Raw genomic sequence first — 26,443 nt, forward strand, 5'->3', positions numbered from 1 at the left:
GGGCGGCGGGCCCCTGCCTTGCTCCTACCTGGACCAACCGTGGGCCGGGTGGGTGGCTGCCTGGAGTGCGGAGCGGGTCTCCCTTGGGGGGTCCTGGCTCGTACCTGGGGTCGGGGCGGGGGGATGCCCGGAACTCCTGGGTGGTGGTGGGGTGCTCGTCTGGGGCTGTGGGCGTCCCTCTCCGGTGGGGCCCTGCGTTGGGCTCTTCCGGCGCGGCGGGGGGCTGCTTTCCTGGCTGGGCTGGGGCGGCGCTCTCTTTCCCTCTGCGCCTCCCTGCTCTCTGGCTCTGGGGGCCTCGCGGCGGTCCGGCTGGCCCTGGCCTGGGTGGCGGTCTTGGTCGCCCGGGGGGCGGTTGTTCCCTGCCTGTTCCCGTGTGGCTTTGGGGGAATTCCGGCTGCCGCTGCTCCTGCGGCGGGGGTATGGGTGTGGGGGTGGCTGGGCGCTCCTCCTCCTTCTTTTCACATTCCACCATCCATTTTAGAAGAACATAAACACTCACCTGAGCACAGGTGTTAGCTCACCTTTGCACTAATAGTTTGCATGATTGAATGAATGAAAGATTTCACACTAGTTGGTTTAAAGGCATAGGTATGCGTTCGTGAACACTATCTGTTTTGTGTGCATGTTGACATGTGGACATTTTTGCGGCTAGCAGGTGTGTTGATAATATTTGAGTGTGTGTGAACAGGCCCCGCCCTTTTTGTACTACATTTGAACCGTACCGTAACGATAAACAACCAGTAAACCTGTCTGCTTTATGCTGCTTCATGGTCTTACCCCCCTTCCCCTCCTATTATCACCCTCCTACCCCCCCCTCTCTCTAACGTCCCTCTCTCTTCTTCCCCTCTTTCCTTTTCCGTCCGGTCCAACACCAAAGATTTTCAAACATGATTGAAATTAATAAATTTTGGCCTCAATTACAAAAGGGGTTTATTCAGACATACCTTTGGTTTGTCTGAAGATGAATAACCCCTCTTGTTAAAATAAAATATGTCCAACACAAGAGGCCCTCAGCTCTCATCTGTTTGCCTAGCTGTTGGACAGGACAAGTTAAAAAAAAAAAAAAAAAAAAAGAATTTTTTAATGGACTTTTTGGTTGAAATATTTCCCTTTTTTGTTTTTTTGAAATGTTTATTTTAATAAAAAAATAGTTAAAGAGGATTTAAAATTAATTCCTTTTTAAAAGTAATTGCATCTTTCAGGTTTGGTGTTTTTATCACCAAAAATCTAATTGACCCTCACTTATTTTCTTAATTTTATTGAAATATAATCATTACAAACTCTCGCAGACACAACCACACAATGATGCAAGGCACAGCTCTCCAATCAAAAACAGACAAAAACACATCTATACATCTATGAAAATATATGAATATTTCAGCATAAATTACATTTCAAGGCAATTAACAATCTGGACCCTGGATCAGTATCCATTCTGTAGCAGATTTACAAATGTCATCAATAAAGGATTTGAGTTCTGAATACATTTAATGAGGATAAATACAGTCTGACTTCATTTTTAAAACACAGGAAATTAGGAATATATTTTTCCCAAATCAGGAGGATGTTCACTAATTTTGTTGTTTATTTTGATAACTTATTGTTATAGAACGGAATATCTTCTTCTGTGAATTGTATGAGGTTAATTTTCTGGCTAAAAATATCCTGTCTGACAGAAATCACACGGATCAACCTCAAAGCCAAATCTCCTCCTCACCGTCTCTGTGGATGGTTAATAGTTGTTTATCATTTTCAACTGCATTTCTTTAATCTTGGGGACTACGGGCCATTTTGTGTATTTCTATTGTTGTGACAGGTGTCTCCTTTATTTATATTATTTAACATTTCCATTAAAGTCATTGTATAATTGACCTTTGAAGGGTTTGTTTAGATATTTAGTATCACATTTTTTCCCTGTGAGTTTTATTTCACCTATTAATAAATTTGGTAGTTTAACTTGAACATTGGATGGCAATATTGTATTTTTTATTAAATGTATTAAAGCAAGTGGAATTTATCTGCAGGTTTTCTGAAATTCCCTGGTTGAACATTCAATATCATATTTGCTTTTGAATTCTCTTAATTGAAGAATTTCTCCATTTGAATCAAGAATATCGCGTACAAAAATGATCTTGTGGTCAAACCAATTCTGATTAAACATACCACTGTTTATGGTAATTATTACTCTGTTCTTCCACCAAACACCCTGATTCAAAGCTGATGCAACCACGTGACATGAGTACACGGTGACCCTCCGGCTGGTGGGCGGGGCTACGTGACTGACCTCCACAACCTGCCGCTGTGACGCCTGACCAATCACGTGCAGAGGTACCAGACATCCACCAATCACCGGGGCTGTTGTTCAGCAAGAGTTGCGCTAGACCCTACGCATGCGCAGAATGTTGCAGCGTGACACGCGTGTGGAGGAAGTGCGCTGACAGACGTGCGGCGTTTGCAGCCCTCGCGCTCCACTCAGAACCGGCCAGACTGTGCTTCACGTATCCCCGGTACCATCATGTCGTGGCTGTTCGGTCTGAACAAGGGCCAGCCCGAGCCGCCTCCCGGTTTACCGGAGCCGCCTCCTCCTCCGCCGCCCGCCGGAGGCTCGAGCGGTGGAGGAGATAAACCCAAGGACAAATGGAGCAACTTCGATCCCACCGGGCTGGAGCGGGCTGCCCAGGCGGCCAAGGAGCTCGACAAGTCCCGTAAGTGTTCGGAAGTGTTCGGGTGTTGGGGTGGATCATGATCAGAGGGGATATTCTTTTTTTTTTTTTAAATCATTGCTATTGGTCGATGAGCCTCCTCCACCTGCTGCTCCCAAAGCTAGTGATGCTTTAATAGCCGTTGCTATCTTGTGGGGTCCAGATGACCCGACCCTTACATTGACGTGTTCTCCCTACCATGATAAAGTTTAAAGGTGAAGAGGATTTCATGTAATCCATGGACACCAGTGAAGATCACAAATCATTGAAGAAAAAAGGTTCAGAGCACTGTCTAGTGGGTCTAGATGACCCAACTCCCAACCTGGGGTCATTTGAACCCCACAAGACAGCACAAGGGTTATAAGGATGTCCTCATCAACGCCCGCATCTGGACGCACGTTTGTCCCAATGATACGCGATGTGAGACGGTCACACGATTAGTCCCGTGGGGGTCAGAGGTCACCCCGCACGGAGCCTCCGCCTGCACGTGTCAGCTGTCTCCTCCTCTCTCCTGAACGCAGGTCACGCCAAAGAGGCGCTGGAGTTGGCTCGCATGCAGGAGGGCACCACTCAGATGGAGTACCAGAGCAAAATCAAGGTAAGACGGCACGCCCCCACCGGAAGAGGATCTGCAGCCAATCACAGCCAACAGTTGAAGTCACTCAGACAAAGAACAGCCATGCAAACATTATAAAAACTGTACATTTGAAATCTAGGAGTTAACGACGGGATGGTTTAGACATTTAAAAACTGGTTCTTTAACAGTGGAACTCGGTGGCTTTTTTCAAATTAAAAGACAAAAGAAAAGAAAATGCTCATCAATGCAGATGAATCCAGGTAGAATTAAAACAAATCTTGTGCTTTAGCCATCTATTTATTTGTTGTCTCATCCATAACATGTAGTGTATTTTGTAATGTGGCCTGATTGTAATGAATTATGAATGACCTTCGGTCAAATAGGTCAACAGAATTTCAGTGAATAAGACATTTCTCACTAAGGTTGTTTAGAAATATAATCTTCTGGACAAATTCAGCTGCTTGGTTCTGGTTTGGAGGAACGTAACGATCCACGTTCACTACAATTCAGTGGTTTTATTTTGAGTCACAGTTTAATGGCAAATCAACAAAGAAAAACAACAAATATTTTTAATTATGCTAGTAAGTAATTAACAATAAAGAAAAACGTTTGTCTTACAATAAGCCTGGTGTAATTAAATAACTAGAAGGAGCTGCATTTCCATAAGAAAATGTAGGGTTGAATGCTATAATGCTGAATGAAAATGAAACTTAAAGGGTAATAACGGCAAAAAAATAAAGAAAGAAATGATTAAAGTTGACCATAAACTGAAGTGAAAACAGCACAATAACAAAAAAAGATATTTTTGTAAAAAGTGCCAGAGGCGGGTATCAAACCAGCCAAGTTATGCACTGCAGCTCACATGCAATGCCACTATGCCACCAACAGATTAGTGTGCAGCACATGTAACCGATATAATCCTGGAGAAGTTCAAGGATTTAATGGACCAAAAAAAACTGAAAGAGCTGAACATTGGAATAGTTGAATGGTTAAAATAACTGAAAAATCGTAGGAGTTAAGCGGCAAAAAATGGTGGAAGATACCATAATAAAGAGAGAGAAACAGGAAAACAAAGGTTTAGAGCACAAATCCTTCCTAAATTTGGTACATCGTGAGTTTGACACTTTTCCATCCAGCTGTTTCACCTCTATTTGATGCATTTAAATAAAAAGAAAAGCAAGAGAAATATGTAAAATATGAAGCTCGTAAAGCTTTTCCCCCTAATTTTGGTTAGTGTCTGGCACATGTAAGCATGTTTATCACCTGTAGTTCTAGATCACAGCACTGAGAGCAGCTTTCTCGTCCTCACAGGAGTACGAAGCTGCTGTGGAGCAGCTCAAAGGGGATCAGATCCGCATCCAGGCGGAGGAGAGGAGGAAAACCCTCAATGAGGAGACCAAGCAGCACCAAGCGGTGAGAATGAGCCAAAGTCTCTACGTTGAGTCTGTTCTTTAGTGATGCTAGTTTGAGTCTGTTGTTTCCAGAGGGCTCAGTACCAGGATAAGCTGGCCAGACAGCGCTACGAGGACCAACTGCGCCAACAGGTGGGGCCGACCTTTACCTGTGAGTCTAATGGGAGGGAAGGATCCTCATGATGACGGTATTTTCTCTCTATAGCAACTGCTGAATGAAGAGAACCTCCGGAAACAGGAGGAGTCTGTGCAGAAACAGGAGGCCATGAGGAAAGGTACGGACTTCACCTCCTTCACGGGGAGGTCGTGAAGCTCTCCTTCGTGAACACGGCTGTGCTTGTGTGTCCATAGCAACCATAGAGCACGAGATGGAGCTGAGGCACAAGAACGAACTCTTGCGCATCGAGGCCGAGACAAAAGCTCGGGCGCGCGTGGAGCGGGAGAACGCCGATATCATCCGAGAACAGATCCGCCTGAAGGCGGCCGAGCACAGGCAGACGGTGCTGGAGTCCATAAAGTAAGTGTTTAGAGATGCACTCCAATGGTTTTGGTGTTTTTAACTTGTTTTTGTAGCCTTTTTCTCACGATGGAGGACATGTTAACAGAAAATAAAGCTTAAAATTTCATTTCTGAGCATTTCTTTATTCAAATCGTTGTGAAACAGGAGCAGAGGAAAAAAATAAAATAATACTCCTTAATGTTAAACGACTCATTATTCATTATAACATTATAAAGTGACAATTACAGTTGCATAGAAACATATGTTTGCTTGTTATTCTAGCATAAATCCTTTTACATTTGATTCTGTCAGGTTTGGTTCTATGGACAGTGTTTAAGTCCTAATGTATAGTTGCCCAATCCGATATTTCAAGTCCGACTCCCCCTAGATATGAATTAGTATACACCAATTTTTATTTTTTATTCTAAGAAATTAAAAACCTTTTATGCTCTCACGGGACACATAAAATGACATGGAGGGGCCACATTTGGCCCCCGGGCCTTGAGTTTGAAGGCCCGTTCACACCGGGACGAATTTCGTCGGCGATTTTCGCCGACGTTTAACGCCTCGTGACTAAACAAAGGGCCCCAATGAGAGTGTGCACACCGACGCGAAAAAACGCCACGCGACAAAGCGTCAGAAAAAAAAAACGCCTCGGGTTCGTTTTTTTTTTTCGACGCGTCGCGTCGAAATCTACTCGACCAATGAGAATGGCGCTTTTGCTCACGTGTCTGGAGCTTCTGAAGTTACAGTAAAACACAACTTGGGGGCGCTCAAACACAAAACTGCCTTGCTGAGCACACATACCAGCGAAGAAGATAGACGCCAAGTAGCGTCTACACAGCCGCGAAGCAATAATGACGGACATTCTAAAATATCCCCGAACCAAGCACCAGTTGGAGCTACTGGTGCTTGAAATATTCATGTTTTCTTTGTTTGATTCTGACAAGCGTGTAAATACTTGCTCTCTTCTTCTGAGTGAAAAGCGACTTTAAGAAGCGTAAAGTTGCGCAGCGCCACCTTGTGTACAGGAGTATTTCTGTTTTACATTAAGCGCCATCTAATGTCAGGGAATGAAATTGCATGTTCGCTCGCCTCATCGTCAGCGAAAATCGCCTGGGTGTGAACACAAAAAACGTGGCGAAAAACGCTGGCGAATAACGCCTGGCGAATATTCGTCCCGGTGTGTACGGGCCTTGACACATGTGGTATAAACAGATGGATGATGGAAGGAGGCGGGCTTACTCCACAGCATCAGTCACACCAACAACTAATGTCTAATATCTGATGAACTCCTGCCGCTCTGCAGAAACTATGTCCTCGAGAATGACCCAAGATTTTTGATTTGGGCTGAAACTCATAAATACAACACCTGGGAACACTTTCACAACAGATCAGAGCGGGACTTTAAATCCTCTTTTAAGGATTGGGTTTTGCTCCGCCAGCCTTTTTAAATTGTGGATCTGTTTTAAAATCACCGCTTGAGCAATAAAGATCCAGAAGTTGTCGTGCGGCTCATTGTGGGTTCTTGTGGTGTTCAGGACTGCAGGTGCCGTGTTTGGAGAAGGATTCAGGGCTTTTGTGTCCGACTGGGATAAAGTGACTGCAACGGTGAGAGCCCCCCTGCCCCAGGCAGCTTTTTATCCCTTATTTACTCTCGCACAGTATCTGAGTATGTCTTAGTACTATGTGAATAAAAACAAACCAGTTTTATTGTTTCTGTCATGCTTCTGAGTCAGACAATCCAATTTATTTGTTTTTATTAGCTAAAAATGAGAAGTTTTCAAACGTTTCTGGTATTTAAATCAGGGGTGTCCAGGCCTTGAGGGCAGGTGTCTGTCTACATGTTTTCCAACCAACCAGGGGCACAACTACCCAATTTCATAGGGGTATGCAGCCACATTATAGCTTGTTAACAAAATCAGCAAAAACAAGCTCCTTTTTTTTCTCTTCATGATTATTGATTCTGTAAATCCTGCTCAGCACAGCTGCAAGACACGTCTGTGACCATAGTAGCTTTAGCCTGAACGTTTACACGCCTGTTTTTGACACGGCTTCTATAACAGACCTGCTGGCTCTCAACCACTTTAGAGAAACTTTTGTTCATTCCCTCTAAATGTTTTCCCTCTTGCATTTTCTGTTTTCAGCCCCCGAATGTTTTTTCTTTTGCCTTTCCATCTTTAGCGCGCTGTCATCAGACGATTACGCGATTCAAATGAAAACAGTCGTGAGCACGAGGCTGTGGCGGGGGGCGCCCAGTCAGTTATGAGGTGCTTCTGTTACTGATCATATCATGAATGTAGATGTGCACAAACAGCTGAGAAATTAAAAAATTCAGACTATAAATCATTTCCCCAACTTCGGTTTGGGGCCCCCTGTAGCCCGGCGCCCCAATGCTACCCATATGCCGCAAACCCACTTTTTGCTCCCCTGCAACCAACCAGCCATTATAGCTCCTTACTGGCTAAACGCACCTGATCCAGGTAATCTTCCGCAGATGAGACGGCATTTCTGGAAAACCAGCAGGAGGCCGGCCCTCGAGGCCTGGAGTTTGACTCCCTCGATCTAAAAGCTTCTTCACTTCTCATGCTTCCCTCCTGATTTTGTGCTTGTTTTTGATTTCCCCCCGCTCTGCCACTAGGTGGCAGGACTGACCCTTCTAGCTGTGGGGGTGTATTCAGCCAGAAACGCCACTGGGGTGGCAGGACGCTACATTGAAGCCAGGCTGGGAAAGCCGTCTCTGGTGCGCGAGACCTCCAGGTTCACTGTAGCCGAAGCCATCAAGCATCCCGTCAAGGTGAGGAAATGAAGCGGACCCTTCAGCTGTCTGTTCACTGACTGGTTCTGACGTCCCCCCCCCCCCCCCCCCCCCCCCCTGTTTGCTCCTCTGAACGCAGACGGCCAAACGGCTGAAGAGCAAACCTCAGGACGCGCTGGAAGGGGTTGTGCTCAGTGTGAGTGTGGACATCAGCTCTAAAGAACATACAGACGTTTTATTTTTTTGTTTAATCACTTGTCTTCACACATTGCAGCCTTCTCTGGAGGAGCGTGTGCGGGACATCGCCATAGCAACAAGGAACACGAGGCAAAACAAGGGTCTGTACAGGAACATCCTCATGTACGGCCCTCCGGGAACGGGGAAGACGCTGTTTGCTAAGGTAAGCAGGAGGAATGACGGAGGAGGCGGTCCCGGGAAGGACGCCGCACCGTTGACGGCGGATGTGTGTTTGCGCCGAGCAGAAGCTGGCCGTGCATTCTGGAATGGACTACGCCATTATGACGGGCGGCGATGTAGCTCCCATGGGCCGCGATGGCGTGACCGCCATGCACAAGGTGTTCGACTGGGCCAACACGAGTCGCCGCGGGTATGCGACCGCCGCCGCTGATGCATGTCCCCTCCTGGTGTACCTGTGTCTGATGTCACATGTCCGGTTTCAGGCTGCTGCTGTTTGTGGATGAAGCTGATGCATTCCTGCGCAAGAGAGCGACTGTAAGCCTGCAAAGATGGAGCTTTATCTGCAGTGGTCCACATCAGTCGGACGTGCTCTTTCTGTTTGCAGGAGAAGATCAGTGAAGACCTCAGAGCCACGTTGAACGCATTCTTGTACCGCACTGGAGAACAGAGTAACAAGTAAAGATTGGCGGCGTGCTACAGAACCACGGGTGCTGTGATGTTCCTGCATGCTGGAAAGATGCTGTTTGTCCCGCAGGTTCATGTTGGTGTTGGCCAGCAACCAGCCGGAGCAGTTCGACTGGGCCATAAACGACCGCATTGACGAAATCGTCAATTTCGCTCTGCCACGCCTCGAGGAGAGGGAGCGCCTGGTGCGGCTGTACTTCGACAAATACGTGCTGGAGCCAGCCACAGGAGGGCGCCAGTGAGTGTTGTCAAAAGCAACCGCTAACCCTAACTGAGCTGAGTCAGGTCTGACATTTAGTGGTGGTTCTACGCTAACTTAGTCCCCGGGCGAGTAACCCCCCCACCCCCACCCCACCCCGCACACATACAGATTTGACGGTATCCTCTTGTGTTCCTTATCTTTTTTCCCCATTTTACATAAAAAATGCATGAATTTTCTAGACTCATATTACAGGGGGGTCAAACCTCAGTCGCACAGGGGGCCTAAATACAAAACACACTTTAAGTTTTGGGCCGAAAAAGATAAACATTTACTGAACACACTAAAGCTAAAGCCTTAAACCTTTAAAACGTACCTTTTTGAACATAAATCTGAATAAAGACAGACAGGAATATAATAAAAAATAAATCAAATTAAACCTTATATATTTTTAAATAGTTTGCTTCCCAAAAAAATATATTCTGCCATAATTATACAAATACATAAACAAATAAGTGAACATGCTGCAGAACAAAACAAACAAAGCCTGGAAATATTAATAATAATAAGAATTAACAAGTCAAATCATTCCGTTTTCTTTGCTCTTTTGTTCATTTTTTTATCTTATACAATCACTGGTGCTGACCCAACCTGATGAAACTACTCGAGCAGCTCCTATTTCTGATTCTACGTGAAGAAAAGTTATTCTTTATTTGATTAGTCATGACATACAGCATCCTTAAAAAAAAAAGGCTCAAACTTTCAATATACGATGTTTATGTGATAATCTAACAGTTATGCTGTTAGTTTTTAGGTAAAATACAGAAATCTTTGTTAAAACAAAATCTAATCGTGGATTTCCTACATGAATGTAATTCGATGGGCGGAGTCAGCCCTACTAATGGAGGACTTTTTTTATTTATTATTTTTTTAGAAATAAGCTTTTCGTTGGAAAGGCGTGTTCACCACCGTTTTTAAACGCGGAGCCATTGAACGCGCATCGAAAGTTAAACCAGGTTGAACTTTGACCTGTCAGGAACTCGGATTTGATAGTGATGCATGGATGGGGTCTCTTTTGATTCACGTTTGTAAATTGATCACGGGTCAATTTGTGTCCAGTCGGAATTCTTCCATAGATGTATGTTGAGCTGTGAGAGAAAAAGCCTGGAGCAGGATTTATGAGATTTGCACAGCTGCCCTTTCACATTAAACCTGTTCCAACTGTAGTTACACTATAGAAAAGAAAGAAAGAAGCCCCTCCCTGCTGGTCCAGTGTGAACACCATAGGCCTTCCTTGCAAAAGTCGTCGGCCCCCTTGAACTTTTCAGTCTTTTCCCACATTTCAGGCTACAATCACAAAGATATAAAACTATTTATTTGTGAAGAATCAAGAAGTGGGACACAATCATGAAGTGGAACAGAAGTTATTGGATATTTCAAACTTGTTTAACAAATAAAAACTGAAAATTGGGCGTGCTAAATGATTCATTCCCTTTAAGTTAAGACTTTGTAGCGCCACCTTTTGCAGTGGTTACAGCTGTAAGTCTCTTTGGGTTTGTCTCTATTAGTTTAGCACATGGAGAGACGGACATTTTTGCCCTTTCCTCCTTGAAAACAGCTGGAGCTCAGTGAGGTTGGATGGAGAGTGTTTGTGAACAGCAGGTTTCAATTCCTTTTACAGATTCTTTATTGGATTCAGGTCTGGACTTTGACTTGGCCATTCTAACATTAGATATGTTCATTTGTGAACCATCCGTTGTAGATTTTCATTGTTTTGGATCCTTGTCTTGTTAGAAGACAAATCTCCGTCCCAGTCTCAGGGCTTTTGCAGACTCCATCAGGTTTTCTTCCAGATTGCTCCTGTATTTATCTCCATCCATCTTCCCATCAATTCTAACCATCTTCCCTGTCCCTGCTGAAGAAAAGCAGGCCCAAACCATCATGCTGCCACCACCTTGTTTGACAGTGTTTTCAGGGTAATGAGCTGTGTTGCTTTTATGCCAAACATAAGGTCTGGACCAGACCACCGTCTTCCACATGGTTGGTGTGTCTCCCAGGTGGCTTGTGGGTAACTTCAAACAACACTTTTTATGGATGTCTTTAAGAAATGGCTGATTGTTGTCCTATGGACAGACTGTCCTACCTCAGTAGATCTCTGCAGTTCATCCAGAGTGATCATGGGCCTCTTGGCTGCATCTCTGATCATCTTCTCCTTGTTTGAGCTGAAGGTTTAGACGGACGGCCGGGTCTTTGTAGATTTGCAGTGGTCTGATGTATGTATGGAGACTTGATGACACCCAGGTGGATTGTAATTATCATCATTAGTCATTGAGGTCAACATTGGATCATTCAGAGATCCTCACTGAACATCTGGAGAGAGTTTGCTGCACTGAAGGGAAAGGGGCTGAATCATTTTGCACGCCCAATATTTCTGTTTTTTATTTGTTTCATAAGTTTGAAATAAGCAATAAATTTCATTCCACTTCATGATTGTGTCCCACTTGTTGATTTTTCACAAATAATTACAGTTTTATATCTTCATGTTTGCAGCCTGAAATGTGGCAAAAGGTTGAAACGTTTAAGGGGGCCGAATACTTTTGCAAGGAAGGACTGTAGATGCCCATTCATGCACACTCATGCCCATTCATGCCCATTCATGTCCATTTATGCCCATTCATGCCCATTCATGCCCATTCATGCCCATTTATGCACACTCATGCCCATTCATGCCCATTCATGCCCATTCATGTCCATTTATGCCCATTTATGCCCATTCATGCCCATTCATGCCCATTCATGCCCATTTATGCCCATTCATGCCCATTCATGCCCATTCATGCCCATTCATGCCCATTCATGCCCATTCATGCCCATTTATGCACACTCATGCCCATTTATGCCCATTCATGCCCATTCATGACCATTTATGCACAATCATGCCCATTTATGCCCATTCATGCCCATTCATGCCCATTTATGCACACTCATGCCCATTTATGCCCATTCATGACCATTTATGCACACTCATGCCCATTTATGCCCATTCATGCCCATTCATGCCCATTTATGCACACTCATGCCCATTTATGCCCATTCATGCCCATTCATGACCATTTATGCACACTCATGCCCATTCATGCCCATTCATGCCCATTCATGACCATTTATGCACACTCATGCCCATTTATGCACACTCATGCCCATTTATGCCCATTTATGCTCATTCATGCCCATTCATGCCCATTCATGCCCATTCATGTCCATTCATGTCCATTTATGCCCATTCATGCCCATTCATGACCATTTATGCACACTCATGCCCATTCATGACCATTTATGCTCATTCATGCCCATTCATGCCCATTCATGCTCATTCATGCCCATTTATGCCCATTCATGCCCATTCATGCCCATTTATGCACACTCATGCCCATTTATGCACACTCATGCCCATTTATGCTCATTCATGCCCATTCATGCCCATTCATGTCCATTCATGTCCATTTATGCCCATTCATGCCCATTCATGACCATTTATGCACACTCATGCCCATTCATGACCATTTATGCACACTTATGCCCATTCATGCCCATTCATGCCCATTCATGCCCATTCATGACCATTTATGCACACTCATGCCCATTTATGCACACTCATGCCCATTTATGCTCATTCATGCCCATTCATGCCCATTCATGCTCATTCATGCCCATTTATGCCCATTCATGCCCATTCATGCCCATTTATGCACACTCATGCCCATTCATGCCCATTCATGCCCATTCATGACCATTCATGCTCATTCATGCCCATTTATGCACACTCATGCTCATTCATGCCCATTTATGCACACTCATGCTCATTCATGCCCATTTATGCACACTCATGCCCATTCATGCCCATTCATGCCCATTCATGCTCATTCATGCCCATTTATGCCCATTCATGCCCATTCATGCCCATTTATGCACACTCATGCCCATTCATGCCCATTCATGCCCATTCATGCCCATTCATGACCATTTATGCACACTCATGCCCATTTATGCACACTCATGCCCATTTATGCTCATTCATGCCCATTCATGCCCATTCATGCCCATTCATGCTCATTCATGCCCATTTATGCCCATTCATGCCCATTCATGACCATTTATGCACACTCATGCCCATTCATGCCCATTCATGCCCATTCATGACCATTTATGCACACTCATGCCCATTTATGCACACTCATGCCCATTTATGCTCATTCATGCCCATTCATGCCCATTCATGCTCATTCATGCCCATTTATGCACACTCATGCTCATTCATGCCCATTTATGCACACTCATGCTCATTCATGCCCATTCATGCCCATTCATACCCATTCATACCCAGTCATACCCATTCATGCTCATTCATGCCCATTCATTCACATTCATGCACACTCATGCCCGGTGTGACCGTAGCAGGAGAAACGCTGCTGTAGACACAGGAGCTGGAATAAACCCGCCTCGCTTCTCTGTTTGTGTGTGAAGGCGGCTGAAGCTGGCCCAGTTTGACTACGGCAGGAAGTGCTCGGAGATCGCCAAGCGCACGGAGGGCATGTCGGGTAGAGAGATCTCAAAGCTGGGTGTGGCGTGGCAGGTATGTCCCCTCCCATCAGGACAGAAGCTCTGGGCATCACGTCGTGCTGACGGGGATCCGTTTGTCTTCCAGGCGGCAGCCTATTCCTCAGAGGACGGCGTTCTGACAGAAGCCATGATCGACGCTCGGGTCGACGACGCCATCAAGCAGCACCACCAGAAGATGGACTGGCTGCACGGAGAGGAGGAAGCAAGGAGCCTGACGCCTGAACTGGCCGGGGCCACAGGAAGTGGAGGGAAGAGGGGTTTCACTCTGCCCCTCCGCCAGGCGCCGCAGGCTCAGGAGGTGATCGCCTCAGCCGTCAGAGAAAGCCACGGCGCGGCGGCATCCTCAGAACGGAGCCCGTCAGCGGATGGTTCAGCCGGACGGGACTGTGTGGACGCCTCCACGGCAGAGGAGGGGGGTTCAGAGCCCCCTGCTTCCTCACCTCCCTCTGACAAGACTGGCCCCCCCCCTTCAAAGGATGGAACTCCAGTTTGAGGTTAAGTGGGACTGTGGATTAGAAATGTTAGCGTCCGGCCCTCCTAGCTAACCCGAACACGTCTGTGTGGGTTCAGAGGGAGAGAGAAACCGTGAACATAACCGTGTCTAAAGCGTTGGGTCTAATGTATTCATGTTATCAAGTCTGCTGTTTCACCATGAAACAGGTTCACTTTTTCATGAGAAGTAAAGACTGATGAATCAAAAGTGTTGATGGTTTTATTATGGATACTTTGAGGGAATGTTAGAAATATTTTATTTAAGCGAAGGCCAATAAAGAAAAACCGTAACCAAAATCGCTTCAAATAATGACTTCAGACAAACTGACACTTAACCCTTGTTCTATCCTAGGCACTTCAACATTGGGAGTTGGGTCATCTAGACCCACTAGACAGTGCTCTGAACCTTTTTCTTCAATGATTTGTGATCTTCACTGGTGTCCATGGATTACATGAAATCTTTCCACCTTTATCCACCTTTGTCATGGTAGGGAGAACACGTGAATGGAAGGGGGGGGGTCATCTAAGATAGCACAAGGGTTAACATAGTCCAGGGGGGGTATTCCAGAAAGCAGGTTCTGCTAGCTCCCACGGTAAGTTTGAGGCTAAGGAAGTTGATAACCTCAGCTTTCGGTTCCAGAAATGGAGGTATGTTTCAGAGTAGGTCAAGTTGCCATGGCAACTCATGCTCTGAACATAACCTGGTCTGGAGCAGGTTTAGTTGGTTAGTTTGTTTACAGAGAGGTGAAGCAGCATGGCGTGTCCATTTGAAGATGATTTAGTGGATGAAGAAGCTCAGATACTACTTTTTCCACCATGAAAGGCTGATAAGACCACATATGGATGTTGGAAAGATAAACTTTTTTACTTTGATCTAACTTAATTATTTGCTTCAGTTAGGATAAATTATTTTTTTGTTAAGTCAGTTTAAAAATAACACGTAGTTATCAAACAGTTATTTTACTTTCATTCAAATTAATTCAATTAAGTAGGTGTAACTTAGGTGCTGCTGTTAGATCGGCACCGCAAGGAATTGTGGGATACCATTCCCTTTGCCTGTCTGGACAGATTTGGGTTTAAGTGTGGGTTTTTGACCAAATGTGTTTAGTTGTTGCTGTTTACTGTGTTTTGCCGAGTTATTTGTACTGTTATATTTAATTCTTTCTGCACCATAAGTGAGAGGGACGGAGAGGATGATGAGTTTATAAGCACCCCTACTGTTAACCCTTGTTCTAGCCTAGGCACTTTAACATTGGGAGTCTAGACCCACTAGTCAGTGCTCTGGACCTTTTTTCTTCAATGATTTGTGATCTTCACTGGTGTCCATGGATTACATGAAATCTTTCCACCTTTATCCACCTTTGTCATGGTAGGGAGAACACGTCAATGGAAGGGGGGGTCATCTAAGATAGCACAAGGGTTACGTTGGATAAGTTATATATATATATGCGTCACAATGAAAATAAGATCAGAAACTATTTTCCTCCAAGCAGAAACTCTTTTTGCTGATGATGCAGCCTTATTACTTTTTTGATGGACGTATAATCTTCATGCGCCGTCATTTAAATCTCAGACTCCGTCTCACTGAATTACAGCGCTTTTTCTTTTCTCCACGCGTTTCCATGGTGTCTCCGGAAATCGGCGATCTATTGACAATGTTTTTATGTACTTGCTGTGCACGTGCATTAACCCAGGGTTACCAAGTCGAGCGTAATTACGCCACCTCATATCCGGTCTTTTGGAACCGACATACCCCGAGTAAGCAAGTTCAGGCGGATTTCAGCCAGAGTTCAGGCTTAAAGTCAGGCTAGTTTAAACATGCTTCCTGGAAAAACCCCCTGATAGTCCTAATTATCTATTGCCAGCTTTTAAAGCTATTAACTGGCCAATCAGGTGCCCCAGTCCCTGCTGCCCCCCCCACATCCAATGTTTAAAACGTTGGACAGATTATATATATGGTCCAGAGCGAAACACAAAAGCAGAGAGGAGTCGGTTCCTTTGAGATAATCCTTTTATCGCTATTTACAGAGAAAAATCAGGCACTCAGAGCTGAGCTCACAGCTTCAAAATTATTACAAGGAGTCCATTATTCAACATTTATAAAGAAAAACAACAAACACTGTGCCCTGAAAGACAGCATGTCGACTTTAAACATCTGAATTCGCCTCAAACAGTCCAGGTTTGGTTATGCATCATTAGCCCCTCCCCCTTTATCATTTCAACAAACTCCCAAAACCCATCTTTCTGCTCTGCGTGTGCGTAAACTCATAAACCGATTCCAGCGCTGAATTTAAATATCTCCTAAATACTTGAATTAAAATTACAAATCAAAACTCCAAACTCAAAGAAATGGGGCTTTTTGAAGTGCGGTCGTCATGGCGATCCCCGAGGAGACGTTTGATTGGGATTCTGACCTAACCTTGATCTGGAAGGAGAAAGGCAAAGTGAGAGCAGCAAGTCCATCCTCTCCACGAGGAGAGCCCACCCGTACCACCATGACCCCCCCCCCCCGTTAGGTCCTGCAGACAGATGTGTTGTGTGTGTGTGTGCGCGCGTGTGTGTGTGTGTGCAGGCACACAGGTCAGGTGACGTCCACATTCGGTCGCCTGATTGCTCTGGATCCTGGTTTTTATTGCAAGCTGCCCTCTGTGTGTCAGTAGAAGCAGACGGTGTGAAGGAACGGCCTGTTACTCTTGTCCTCGAACTCTTGCAGGAGCTCATCGATTTCGTTCTCCATGTCGTCGGTGTGCTGGATCTGCAGAGAGACCCAGGATGAGACAGAACCACGGCGGTGGCGGTCGGAAAGTGGGAGAAACAAACCGGAGAAGGGCCACTCACACACTGACACAGCTCACAGATGAGAAAGGCACCCAGAGTGGCTTCCTCGTGGTTGTCCTGAATGTCTACGTTGATCACGTGCACAGGCTGCATGGTTTCCTGCTCTCTCGAGTTCAGATCTGAGAGAAAAGACAAGATCATTTGGAAAAGGCCTTCAAAAGGAGAGACTCCCATCTTCTCCCTGGATCAGAGAATCCTCACCCTCCAGTACTTGGTCATAAACCCTCTCCTCACAAGTGATGACCAGGTCAAACTTCTCCTTGCATAGCTGGAAGCGCTCCGGCTTGGACTTGATGCGCTTGTTGCGGTCCAGCATGTGCAAAATGCCGTTCTGTGTATATCTGAAGGGGGAGGAGGTCAAGGAAACATGGAAGCAGAGGAAGAACACAGACGGTTCCTCAACAGCACACAGAAACCAGCCTCTCACGCAGCAAGCGTCTGCATTCTAAACCGCTGACGGGTCACCCCGCCAGCTGCAGGACACGCCTGAAGGTCAAGCGTCTTTTGGCGCCCCCATGTGGTCAACTCAAGTAACTACGCAACTCTGCCTTCGAAAAAGGAATAGAAACTTTGGAGAATAAATTAAAGATTTAATTTAAAGGTCACCAGAAATGTATTCTAACAATGTTTAACTGACAGGTATTGTTTTAAGAAACATGATCCTGTAGCCATCATCATCATTACTACTCAGTCCACTTGAGGCAAAATGTTCAGCCCAATTCTCTGTTTTAGTCTTGCAGAACCTCCAGTTCTTCACGTTAGAACATATCCAGAAGGAAACTGTTCCTGCAAAACAAATCTGAAAGATTTCCACCAGCTTTAACCAACAGATCCAATAACAGCTGGTTTCTTATATTTGAACAGTTTCCAAATCGTTGGCGAAAACCTAAATATTTTACAGGAACAAATAACACCTGATTAAATATTTAAAGAAAAGTTCACGTTACGTCCTTTAGGGATTTAAATCATAACTAAAAGTGCAGATTTCAGACTATGAAAGAACAGGTTTTACACTAAAATAATACTTTTTTTCCTTTTAGTTCCTAATTCCAACCAGCAGTCTGATGAATCCCAATCTGGCATGAATGAACATCATGGCAGCTGAAAACTCCTGGTTTTAGTTTCCCACAGATGAGAAGCTTCCAGAACTTTTTTTGCTTCCATTTTTATTCATTTTGCACTCCTGACAGTTTGCTCCTTCCACGCCTTACTCTGAGATTACTTAGCAAAGGAATGGAACCAGCAGCATATTTATGCCTAGACCCAAAGCAACTTCGAGAAAAACAAGTGCATAAATATTAAACGTGTGCTTCACGCGGCCTCATGACTCCCCGAGAGCACTTACTGCTGCTACAGCTGCTGCAGTACATGGCGATCCTCCGTCCCACTTTGTGTAAGCGGTTATCAGTCACACTTTAGGAATTTTTTTGTTTTTTTTGTCATCTGTGCTCTCCCAAAGGCACAAACTCCACACAGATACATGTACATTCAGATGCACCGTTTACTGGGGTCTCCAATAGACATGTGCACGCGCGTGAGGCAGCGGAGGGAGGGTGAGTGAGTGGGCAGGCGGGGATACAGTTCCTTGTCCTTGCGGACCAAGTCGTTGTACATCTGTTCATAAGTGGTTTTGAAGTCGTACACATTGGGCTTATCCGGAGCCGGACCAGGCAGCTTTACATGAGACCCCGTCCCAAACGATCGCACTTCAAATCCACGCTTACTGCAAAGAAAAAGAAACAGATTGGTTAGAAGGCAGCAGGCAACCACAGAACAACATTAATTTTGTCACTAGTTAGTAACCCTAAAAGTTTGCTCCAACTACATTTTTTTTTAGTCTCTGGGAATGATCAAAAGTAAAAAAGATTTTTTAAGAAATAACATTTTCTTTCAAATGATAACTAGTGGCATTGGTTGATTAACAGGTAAACTTGGATCTGTAGCTCCTTCAGAGCAGTGATTTTGCGTTACAAAATCCCCGCCTTGTGTTTACGGACAATGACCGACAGAGGGCGCTGCTGTCAACAAATGGGTCGGGGAATGAAGGAAGCTCCTCATGGGGCTTTAAGAAAAACTAAAAAAAAAAAAAAAACACTCAAGTTTTTTCCCCTATACAAGTTATTGCTGTAATTTGGGCGGTAAATAAAACTCCTTGAATCCAGCCGGAAGTGCGCAGCGGCGTCTCTAAACCCTGAAAAGCGCGTCCATTGTTAAACTGCGGTGAGGCCCGACGGGCTGCGCCGCCGCCGTCGACGCGCATCCCAACAGGCGGAAGCTAACCGCTCGGTACTGCGCTACTCTCGTCAGTCACTTCGTGTCAGGCTTCGTGTCGTCCTCCTCCCGGCGGCCATCCGTTACCTGAGGATACTGTGCGCTTCCATACTGCGGTTCTGGTTGCTCGAGCACACAACCGCCACACGGAGCGGGTGGCTCGGCATTGCGACTCTTCAACTGAAACTGAACGACACAAGTGTCTGGAGCTAAGACGAAGCAGTTACTCAGACTCCTGTAAAAAAACACAAAAACCAAACAAATTAAGCTCTTTCTGATCAGGTAAACTAGCTGGCGGTTTGACAAGCAGAGCTACGCCACGGCGGCGTCTCCCGTGGAAGCAGGAAGTTAAAATGGCGGAACTCCGCAAATTGACTGGGGCTTTATCTGTGATGTCATTGGGGGCGGGGTCTCCTACTGAGTTCAGTTGTGATCACGTGACAAACATTCAAAATGTTTTTTTGTAAACCGCACCTTTAACGTTTTTATTCTTGACTTAAAATATTACGGTGGATTATTATGACTGAACTTCCACTAAAACATAAGAATAAGAGAGAAAAGATCTCTACAGGGGAGTTAATTATTTGTATTTTTATTGGTCAATAAGTTCTTAAAATAGCTTTTATTGGTTTTATTTTTTGTTATTCTCCATGATAAAAGCGTTCTTTTTTTCAATTTTATGAGATTTGGTGAATATATACTAGTCTCCTGTCAGTAATTATCATGCATTGAAAGGGTAAAAAGTACAACTGATAATCGTTTTAGTTCATGAACAACCACGACTTTCAGAAAACCTTGAAGATTTTTATCAAATCTCTGTTTTTCCCCTAGATGTCAACTATGGATGGTTGACTTTTAATCTGTTTTAAAAGCCAAATCCCTTTTTGATTAAATTCTTATGGAAAATTACACTTTTGCCTTCTGTGCAGATCCAAACACTGATCATTTTTGGATTCAAAAGTCTCATGCAAGACATGAAACAGTGCAGTCATCCAAGTAATCCAGAAAAAGTCTTGAAATGAACAACATATAAATGGGTTAGGTAAAAAGCCTACTTCAATCTAAATTTTGGTTCCCAACAATTTAAATCAAATGGTTTTGGAATGAATTAGGTATGAAATAATCTTTTTTTTTTTTAAATCAATGAACAGGTACGGTGGGGCAGTGGTTAGCGCTCTCACTCACAGCGAGAAGGCCCTGGTTCAAATCCTTCCCGTTTGCATCTTCTCCCTGTGCATGTGTGGATCAGGTCCCACCTGAACATTTCGTGAATAAAAACAATTTTAAGCTAAACACAAGTTCAGGCCAATTCTAGATAAAATCATTGGCCGTCAACGGAGTTAATGAAGCAAAATTTACTATTTTCCATATTGGCCAAGAAATTAGTAATAAACATGAAGAAAATGTTTTCGAACGACATATCTGGGTTTGAAATGGTGAAAAAATGGACCTAAGAGGAATTTTTAAACCATATCTGAATGTGTGAACAAACAAAAGCCACCAGGGAACAAATTACCTTCTACTTCGTGTGTCCTGTTTAGTTTTGAACTAAATTGATTGACTTGAACTATTTTGAATATTTTTCTTTTTGGTTTAAATCATTCCGTGTTGACCCAAAAAAGGTTGTTATTTGTCTTACTTTATTGCTGTTTCTTTGAGACAACAAGTTCTGCAGAAAAAAACGTTTTCTTTGGAAAGTTTCAACTGGATATGGAGCCAGAGAAACGGATTGTTTTTTCATCTAAACAAAAACACAAACTTATATTCTCACACACAAGGAAGAAAAGACATTTTGGAAATAATAAAAACAACCTAAACTTTTATTTGCAGTCAGCAGGACGATCAGGTTGCTCCAAATGCTTGGCACAGTATTCAGAGATCGCCCTTCACAAGATAATGCAACTACAGCTCTGCATACTCAGACCTAAAAGCAAAACCAGAGAGGAGGGAATATACAAGCCAACTAATCACCCTCACTTCCTTTCTTAGGTGTTTAGTGTTTAGCAAAACACTGGTGTTTCTTGACTTGTGCCGCTGCTTGTATTGCTGTTAAATGCTGTTTGACGCACAAACGTTGGAAAATCACAGCACAGAACCTTTTTTTTTAGAAAAGTCTCCTGCGGTTTTTGGTTGTGGACAACCTGGCAGAGGTTGACGTACACAGCATTGTGCCTCAGTTTGGTCGAAAGAAAGTGTGTGTGTTCGAGGCTGGGGGCAGAATTCACACATATGCTGTGGATCAGCGGCAGGAATGTGTGCGGTAGGAGTACGGGAGCTGGTTCGTGGGGCTCATGATGTTCTCTGTGATGTAAGCCACCAGCAGGCAGATGATCACCAGCATCACGCAGATGGCCCCGCCCACCGTTGTCATGGCGATGACGATGTCCTGCATCCCGGACGGCGGCAGGGTGAACTCCACGCAGTCTCGCCGGCTCGCCGCCCTCTCCCCCTCTCTCTCTCGGTCGGGACCGGGCAGGGCGCGCACGCAGATGCGGTACGGGATGCTTTCGTGCAGCTCGGTCAGCAGAAAGTCCCTGCAGCCCGATGCCAGGTGGACGCTGGCGCACTCGAACTGGGTGTAGCTCCCGTTCCACCAGCAGCTGAGCTCGAAGCCTCTGCGCCTGCGTGGCCGCTCTCCGAAAACAGCTGCGGGACTGTCTGCGGTTGTTGCGTTCGTCCCGTCGGCTGCGTCCGCGCTCCTCCACTGTAGCAGCACGCTGCCGTTGGTGAGAATGTTCGCCACCAAGTCCCCCACAGACACGTTGCTCCTGCAGTCTCCTTTACGGCACTGGAACCCAAACTGTGTGCGTCGAAAACACAGCTGCCCCCAAATGCCCCCTTCGACCACTCTGTATGCACAGACCGGGGACACCCGCTCTTCCTCCGGCCCCCGAAGGCCAAATACCGCAGATGAGACGTGGTCTTGGCTGGTGCTGACAGAGGACTCATGGGGAGGCCTGCTCTCAGAAGCATATTCGGAGGTCTGCCGGAGCCGGTTAGGGGCCGTCCTTTCATGAATCCAGCCTCTCGCCTCCGGAGAGGCTGTAGATGAAGATGATGATGATGATGACGAGCCGCTGCGATGGGATCCAGCTGTCTGAAGCGCTAAGATGCAGACCAGCAGCGCCGATAAGGCGAGCAGGGACACTCTTTGTCGGTGAGCCATCTTCTCAGCTCTGCGGCGGTGCAGGGCGCGCGGCCATAAGACCAGATCTACACCAGCGCGCGCGGGGGGATCTGCGTAAAGCCAAGAGATCTCAGTTCTGAGGCATCTGCAAAAGAAACGACAGATGCAGTCTCCTGAATGGAGCCCGACACCGCAGGCTTTCCAAAGCAGTCTACTCACTTGTCAGCGTGGATCCTGGGAGGTCCAGTGTTCTGCCATCACTCTGGCCTCCTTCCTCGCGCCCGACGGAACGGCTTTGATGCCTGCTGTGTGAGGGTGCACGCCAGGGAGCGCGCGTCTTGGAGAGCCCGGTAGCGGGGGTGCGAGCACGAAAATATTTGTAGTCCTCAGCGCTGGGTGTTAGTGAGTCATCATCCCACACATCCCAGCTGCAAGTGTCTGTCAGGAACCAACACAGATGCGCGGCGGTTCTGTCAGCTGGAGCCAAAGCTGCAGCAAAACAAGCTGAAGGGTTTTACTACCGATGGGTCATTGAAACATGAAAACCTCACAGTTTGCAGGACCAGACAATATCCAAACCTTTAATGGTTGAGTTCTTTTTCTAAAAATTTTAAGTTTAATGGCACAAACAAAACCAACAATCTAAAACAAAACTACTTCACAAACAACAGGATGTTGCAGCATCCCATAAACAAACATGGCGTGGATTTCTACATGTAGAAATAAACGAGGGACAGAAAAAAAGACCAAGACAGGAGGAAAACACGGAAAAAAGAGGAGAACAAGAGGGAGTCAGATCTTTCATTTGTTCACTCATCCACAGTTGTATGCATATCTATTTGCTTTCATTTGGTTTTTCACTAAACAACCTCAAACTTCAACATTTTAATTATCTTTATTCCACTCACTGTTATAAACATCTACCTCCATATGGGGAGATGGTCAGTTTTTATTTCACTTTTTCATTCTTTTGCTGTTGGTGCTTTGATATTTTTATCGTAAATATATATATATATATTTTACCATTACCAATAAAATATAAATTATAGCTTTGTTTTTTTTCTGGGAAATGTCATTAGGTATCACACCAAGCAAATAAAGCAGTATATTTGGTTAAGTTGTTTAAATCTTTACTATTTTCAGTTTAAAAGTGTCAGTTTGGCTGAATATGCAATGTTTTTCACTAAACTTTCTCTACAGTTTGGCTAAGACTCTTACTGAAGGTGTACTCTCCAGCAAATGACAGAATCATTAAAGGCCATAAGATAAACATTAGCTTTAATAAAAAGTTACAAAGGCAAAAGAAAGAAAAAACAAAAGAAACTTTCGTACCTGTGAACTTTATTTTGGTGACCCCCCCTTCCATTGATGTGTTCTTCCTACCATGACAAAGGTGGATAAAGGTGGAAAGATTTCATGGAATCTATGGACACCAGTGAAGATCACAAATCATTGAAGAAAAAAGGTTCAGAGCTCTGTCTAGTGGGTCTAGATGACCCGACTCCCAAAGTTAAAGTTCCTAGGATAGCACAAGGGGTTTTAAACAAGTATCAAACTCAATTTTCCAACAGTTAATTCCAGACACATTTATAAGATCATGGAAACTAAAAGTATAAAAGTGCGCCAAGATGAATTCACTTCATGCTGTAATTGCAGTTTCCCAAGAGAAAAGGCTTGAAACCAGGTGAATAATTAATACCAAGGGAGAGCACGGATGACTGACTGGAAGGATGAAAAGTGCTGAAACTGTTGGGTCACCTTGAATGACCTCAGATTTTATTAAAACATTGGTTACATTTCCCTGATCGTCCTCTAAATGTTAACTTTTGTGATTATTTCATCACGCCTGTTGATGCAACAATGCACCAAACACTTCCGCTCCAAAGTTTCTTTAATTAAGCATCGACTATAGTAAAGCAAAATCATAATTGACATTCTTATCCTAGCTGGAAATAAATTCAGGTGTCCAGAGATAAAATCAAACTTGATGAAGAGGAAGCATTTTGCGTGGCGCAGATGAGTGACGCATGGCGGTAGCATGGAAAGTGCCAACAGATTGGGTTAAATGGACTGTGAGCGGGCTCAGCAAAGGCTTGTTTTCCCTGATCAGCCGATATAAAACAGCAGGACAACAGGCTTGTGTCACACACATGCTCCTCACAAAAAGCCACGGTTCTGAGCAGAAGATGAAGCCATGTCGAAAGTCCTCACTTTAGACGCTATTTTGTTTGGGCTACTGGTGTTCTCTGGCCTTCTGGGAAACACGTTGGTGATATATGCGGTAAGAAAACGTTCTCATGGTTGGATGGGATTTTTTAGCCTCTTTTTGACCTCTCTTTGCCCTCTTCTTCCCAGGTGTTTCAGTCAGCGTTTGAAACTCCACCTGGGAGACTGTCGCCCTCCGATACAATCCTGGTTCATTTGTCTCTGGCCAACCTGCTGACCTCACTGTTCCGCACGGTGCCGATCTTTGTGTCGGACCTGGGCTTGGATGTGTCTCTGTCTCCTGGTTGGTGCAGAGTCTTCATGCTGCTGTGGATGTGGTGGCGAGCTGTGGGTTGCTGGGTGACTCTCACGCTAAGCATCTTCCACTGCACCACTCTGAAGCGACATCACGTCTCACTGGGTCCTCTTGTATTACAGAAGGAGAAGCGTCGAGTGTGGATTATTCTGGGACTGGTTTGGGGAGCTAACTTGGCCTTCTCCATCCCTGCTCTGGTTTATTCCACTCATGTTTACAGCAACGCCACCGTGGATCTGATGGTGATCAGCTCCACTACCAGACCTCTGCTTGGCTGTATATGGGAGTTCCCCACCACCCAACAAGGCTCAGCCTTTGCATTCACTTCTCTTGCTCTTAATGAAGTCTTTCCACTGGTTTTGATGATTTGCACCAACGTGTCCACGCTCCACGCTTTGGCCAAGCACATCCGAGCTGTGACCTCCTCCATGGAGTCAGGAGGAAGCCACGGGGAGGTCAACAAACTCGTCTCCACTGAACGTAAAGCAGCCCACGTAATCATGTTGCTGGTTGCTCTCTTCGTGGTCTGCTGGGTCCTGCAGGTTGCCGCCGTGACGTACTACAACCACAACAGGGGGCTGCATGCAGAAGGATTACTGACGGTGGCCCACTTCTCTGCCTCCACGTTTGTGGGGTTCAGTCCCATGGTGGTGGCCCTGGGACATGGCAAGCTGAGAAAGAAGATCATGGGCATGATTCTGGTGTGGACTAAAGCTTTTCACTGTTCCAGCAAAGACACAGGAAGGAAGAGACCGTCGCCAAAGAAGAAGAAACTAAAAGTCTTTGATGTTCAAGAAGAGATGAGGGTCATAAACATCAGGGAGTGTAAAGCCTTAAATGATAGAAGAGAATGAGGATGGATTGATATGTTGGAATATATTTACTCAATGACAGACTACAAATGGAATAGAAAAAAGGCTTTTTGGTTAATTTGATGTCTTTATTTTTGTTGCTTTTGTAGGGCAAACAGATTCCTGTTTGAACGACATTCTGGAGGGTCACAGATTCAGCATCAGGGCTTTCTCTGACATGACAGACTTTATTTCCTGATTTAAATAAACAGTAAATGTTTGCTTATTGGAGGAGGCTGTTTTCCAGATCATCCTCCATCAATAGCTGCATTTAAATGGGCAAAAGTAATGGGAAAGAACGCCTGATCGGAAGAAAAATGCGTCATGTAAACACGCCGTTCAGAATACTCTGCCCCGATCAGACTCATTTGGATCAAAATTTACTTCCGATGGAGATAGATGGGTAATGCAGATTGTTGATCCGATCGTTGTTCATGTAAACGGTTCATTCTGATCATGTGTCAGTACTGCTCTGGTTTAACGTCACGCATAGACGGTATTTCTCTCCAGAGAAAGCTTTGGAGCTCAAACAGGACCGACCGGCTTTCGTGCCCTGTGACGTCTGGACCCTGCGCGGTTCGGGCTCGGGTGCCGGTGGACCGAGTGAACTGTGTCTCTGAGCAGAGCAGCCGGATTTATATTCATGTGTGTTTGAGGGGAGGGGGGGATGCTTTGTTACGTGTGCGTTTTGTTG

The 26,443-nt window shown here is 45.1% G+C and overlaps 4 protein-coding genes across 5 annotated transcripts; 2 read left to right on the plus strand and 2 right to left on the minus strand.

Moving 5' to 3' along the window:
- The first annotated feature begins 2,385 nt into the window (after positions 1-2,385).
- Positions 2,386-14,349, plus strand: atad3a (ATPase family, AAA domain containing 3A). Its single transcript, XM_023954714.1, has 16 exons — positions 2,386-2,705; positions 3,224-3,300; positions 4,591-4,692; positions 4,764-4,823; positions 4,897-4,966; positions 5,043-5,208; positions 6,732-6,801; positions 7,832-7,987; positions 8,088-8,144; positions 8,223-8,348; positions 8,431-8,555; positions 8,629-8,680; positions 8,751-8,821; positions 8,901-9,068; positions 13,554-13,662; positions 13,735-14,349. Exons 1-16 carry the CDS (start codon positions 2,516-2,518, stop codon positions 14,140-14,142), a joined length of 2,007 nt encoding a protein of 668 aa, XP_023810482.1. The 5' UTR covers positions 2,386-2,515; the 3' UTR covers positions 14,143-14,349.
- Positions 14,350-16,134: 1,785 nt separating this feature from the next.
- ssu72 (SSU72 homolog, RNA polymerase II CTD phosphatase) lies at positions 16,135-19,616 on the minus strand. The gene is made up of 5 exons (XM_004086096.4): positions 19,338-19,616; positions 18,559-18,702; positions 17,181-17,320; positions 16,980-17,098; positions 16,135-16,896 (listed from the first exon to the last, which is right to left on the minus strand). Exons 1-5 carry the CDS (start codon positions 19,415-19,417, stop codon positions 16,795-16,797), a joined length of 585 nt encoding a protein of 194 aa, XP_004086144.1. The 5' UTR covers positions 19,418-19,616; the 3' UTR covers positions 16,135-16,794.
- Positions 19,617-20,873: 1,257 nt separating this feature from the next.
- fndc10 (fibronectin type III domain containing 10) lies at positions 20,874-23,300 on the minus strand. Of its 2 annotated transcripts, none has more exons than XM_011494564.3 (2): positions 22,597-23,300; positions 20,874-22,487 (listed from the first exon to the last, which is right to left on the minus strand). In XM_011494564.3, the coding sequence occupies exon 2, from the start codon at positions 22,414-22,416 to the stop codon at positions 21,490-21,492; it is 927 nt and encodes a 308-aa protein (XP_011492866.1). In that variant the 5' UTR covers positions 22,417-22,487; positions 22,597-23,300; the 3' UTR covers positions 20,874-21,489. The 2 variants fall into 2 exon arrangements, with proteins under 2 accessions (XP_011492866.1, XP_020557122.1); XM_020701463.2 differs by having other exon boundaries at positions 20,874-22,522; positions 22,597-23,299.
- Positions 23,301-23,839: 539 nt separating this feature from the next.
- Positions 23,840-26,225, plus strand: LOC101159490 (tachykinin-like peptides receptor 86C). Its single transcript, XM_004086137.3, has 2 exons — positions 23,840-24,658; positions 24,733-26,225. The coding sequence occupies exons 1-2, from the start codon at positions 24,572-24,574 to the stop codon at positions 25,750-25,752; spliced, it is 1,107 nt and encodes a 368-aa protein (XP_004086185.1). The 5' UTR covers positions 23,840-24,571; the 3' UTR covers positions 25,753-26,225.
- Positions 26,226-26,443: the final 218 nt, after the last annotated feature.

The sequence above is a fragment of the Oryzias latipes genome, chromosome 5 (genome assembly GCF_002234675.1).
Source record: "Oryzias latipes chromosome 5, ASM223467v1".
In the NCBI taxonomy this organism is placed as follows: domain Eukaryota; kingdom Metazoa; phylum Chordata; class Actinopteri; order Beloniformes; family Adrianichthyidae; genus Oryzias; species Oryzias latipes.